General features: G+C 46.0%; 1 protein-coding gene across 1 annotated transcript in view; it reads right to left on the bottom strand.

Annotated features, from left to right (window-relative positions):
- Positions 1-3022: 3022 nt before the first annotated feature.
- The window catches only part of FOXD1 (forkhead box D1), a 1756-nt gene continuing 1302 nt past the window's right edge, over positions 3023-3476 (bottom strand). The window contains exon 2 of the mRNA XM_029216800.1: positions 3023-3475. Within this exon, the coding sequence (XP_029072633.1) occupies positions 3023-3475 (453 nt within the window). The remainder of the gene's footprint in view (position 3476) is intronic.

Consider the following 3476-nt stretch of genomic DNA (forward strand, 5'->3'; position numbering starts at 1 on the left):
GCGTCGGGTTAATGAGTTGTAGCAAATCCACACTTTGTAGTCGGGAGGAGGAGAGCTGGTGGCCAATGTTTGTCCAACTGGTTTATTTTTCGAGACCCAGCCTATTGAGGAAGGCTTGTTGAAGCAGGCTTCGTCCTTACAAACACACAAACATCCTTCTGTTTGCCTTCAAAGAAAAGGGGACCGGAGCTGGATTTGCATGCGAATGAGGAGCCCCGGGGAGGAGACGTCCTTGCCCATCAAAGGCCGCGGTAGCCGGCGGCCGGGCGGTCTTTGTTCCAGCACCTGCTCGCCCCGCGGCCTGACGGGGCGCGCCCCGCTCTCCTGGCTCACCGGGTCCACGGCCCACGGCTCACTCCTCGCGTGCCCCGCGGCCCTCGCTTAGCGGCCCACGGCCCACCCCTCACTTGCCCCACGGCCTTCGCTTTCTCATATGTCGTCCGCCCGTCGGCCAGGCCCACGGAGCCAGCAAAGAAGATGGTGGAACCCCAAACCCTGAGGGTGGAGAAGCTGAACTCTTAGGACGCAAAACTCGAGACTGAGGCAGGCAGGTCTGCTTTACCTTTTCTCAGGAATCAGGGCTCACGATGCGCTTGCGGGGGAAGCTCCGGGTCCAGGACCGAGGCCAGCGCTGGATCGCCCAGGCCTTCTTGCCATTCTCTTAAAAACACTGACAACCTGGGGGTGAAGCCCGTCCCCGCACTTTTTTAAAGATGCAGGAATCTGGACAGAGAGAGGGATTAGCCGGGATTCCCAGGTTTCAGGACATCCAAGCATCATGCAAATAATAATAATAATACACACGGTTTTGTTCTTTCGCTCTCTCTTCCTAATTACTTTCAGATATACATTTCAGATTTATGCGTTACAGAAGGCTGCAAGGCCCGTCAGCAGTGCTTGTGCGGCTTGGGCTCGGCCTGCTAACGTCTGTTCACCCAGGGCGCCAGTTCCAATGTTCTGGGTTCCAATGTCTCCTCTCCCTTAGGTGGGCTAGGGTAAGAGTAACTTTGCATATAAGATTTTGTTCTAACGAATTTCAACTTATATCTATATATTTAGTGGTAAATTGGGGGGTGATTGTGTTTACTTTAACCTCTTATTTAACCTCTCCCTAATATCTCATAGGAAAGAAAAAAAACCACAGAACTTAATTTTGAGGCCATGAGAGTCAGTTTTTTTCCTCCCTAAAAAGGGAGGGAAGGACAGGGCATCAAGAATGAACGTCACTGCAAAATACTGGACTATAATGAAGTCTTTGTTAATTTGCTAGGTTAAATCTCCAGCTCTTCAGATATATACCTGTCCAGATATTTTTTAAAAATTAACAGATTTAACCTCTGCAACTCACTGATATTAAGCATTTAAATTACATATTACATATGCGTTGGTTTTATCTGAAGCCCACAACATCGGTAGTAATCAAAACTAGAGTTTCACATTTTTTTCAAAGAACTATAAGTTGCCTGCAACAAGTAGTGAAAGCAAAATCTGAAAAAAGATATCCTAAATCACCCAAATTGTATAAATATAGGTAGTTCACTAAACACCTGATGCAATTTCATTTTTATTCTTTAAAGAGTATGCTATCCAAAAATTAAAGGTTTCCCTTACATACTCTAAGTTTTTCATTTAAACTAGAATTCAAAGTTAAGTTTGCCTTTTAGGATAAAAACTTCTTTATGCAACTACTGGAATCCTATGTGTCAAAGAAAATAGTTTTAAATACTAGAGCTTTCAAATACAATTCACTTTATCTATGTAAATAGTTTCTTATTCATGACTTTAAAGCTATTTAATGATCAGTTCTATTAAATTTTTTCTAATAAATTTTTCATCCAAAAATTCCCTATTTGCTTGTGTTGCTTCCATTATAATATAACCTTATGTTGCAGAGTTTTTACATATATATACAATATTGCGCTCAAAAAAGAGTGGCAGTTAAATGGAGTGAGAAACTCGAAAATAAATTATAAGTTCTGTAAAATTATCAGTATCTTAAAGAACTGTGGCTTTTATTTTGAGTAGGCTCAATGCTCTTCAAAATAGAATCAAATAAGATTTGAAATGTATACCAAAGTAACTTTTATTTGTAGTCGTTTAAAAACAATTTCTGATCTCCTGCAATGGTTTTGACTTAGAAAGTATAAATGAAAAATCATGGCATGATGCTTTTGTTGTCTTTGAAAATATTATTTTTCTATTTCATAATGGGTTCCTACTTATCTCACAAGGAAACTTTTTTAGCAGAAAAGACAATAAACTAAGAGGGGGATGACTGAAGCCGATTCTTTTTGAGAATTTTCTTTGAAAATTAAGCATTTATTTCTAAAAAAGTGTAAAAATCTTACATTAGAATAGTACAATAATTGCCAGTCAAAATTTACAATACTCCTTGCAAAGAATACGCAGTAAGTACAAAATAAAAATTCCTCATGTCTATTATGATACAAAACACAGGTTAAAATAAGAAATGATAATTCTGACTTTTTTCCTTATGTAAACATGTTAATCATTTTTTTCTTTTCATGAAAAAGTACACCAGACAAGTGTTCTCAAATAAAAACTATTGCTTCTCTGGCATTCTTCGGGACCTTTACTATTTTTTGTATTAATCTTCTTTTGAACATTATCGATCCTTTTTTTTTTTTTTTTCCTTTTAACGCCTGGACCTGAGACTCTCTAGACCTCAAAAAGGCTTAGGTTTTAAAAATTTTCCCAAAGTCAAGGAAGCCCCTTGTGCCTAGACAGGGCGGATCCCCACCAGCACCCTCTTCCTCCCCGCCCTAGGTTGGGGGGCTGCAGCATAGGGCGACTTTGCATAAATAAGAGGGACCTGCAGAGCAGAAAAGCGCGCCCTAGCAGTTGCCAGACAGTCTCATCTGAGAATCCAAAGCGGTGGAATGGGGGCGCGAGGTCGGGAAGGGCCGCGCCGGGAGGAGGGAACAAAACACAAAACCACCCAGATGAAAAAAGGAGCCGGGATTCCTACCTTCTCTTTCTCAAGCGCGCTAACATAGCGTTATTAACAATTTGAGATCCTAGCAGTAAAGTTCTCGACACTGGACAGGGCAGTCCCTTGGTGCAGAGTCCCCAGGGCGGCGGACGAGGAGACGGAGGAGGCGGCGGCGGCCGCGGCGGCCACGAGGGAACGGGTGAGCGCGGCGGCCGGTCCCACGGCCGCCTGAGCCGCGCAGCCGCCGCCGCCGCCGCCACCGCCGGACCCGGGCGCGGACGGTGTCCCGGGAGAGGGGGAGGGCGAGGCCTGCACAGCGACGGCGGCCTGCGCGGCGGCGGCGGCGGCGGCGGCGGGGCCCAGGCTGCCCCCAATGATGCTCTCGATGGAGAAGGGGGAGCGCGCCAGCGCCGAGGCGCCCGGGCCGCCCGCCTTGGCCGCCGAGGCCTGCAGGGGGCCGGGCAGGGTGGCGCCGAGCGGGTGAGGCCGGTAGCCGAAGGCGGTCCGGGCCAGCTCCGCGGCC

Source organism: Monodon monoceros, unplaced genomic scaffold (assembly GCF_005190385.1).
Source record: "Monodon monoceros isolate NGI ecotype Baffin Bay Population unplaced genomic scaffold, NGI_Narwhal_1 Super_Scaffold_12, whole genome shotgun sequence".
Lineage (NCBI taxonomy): Eukaryota > Metazoa > Chordata > Mammalia > Artiodactyla > Monodontidae > Monodon > Monodon monoceros.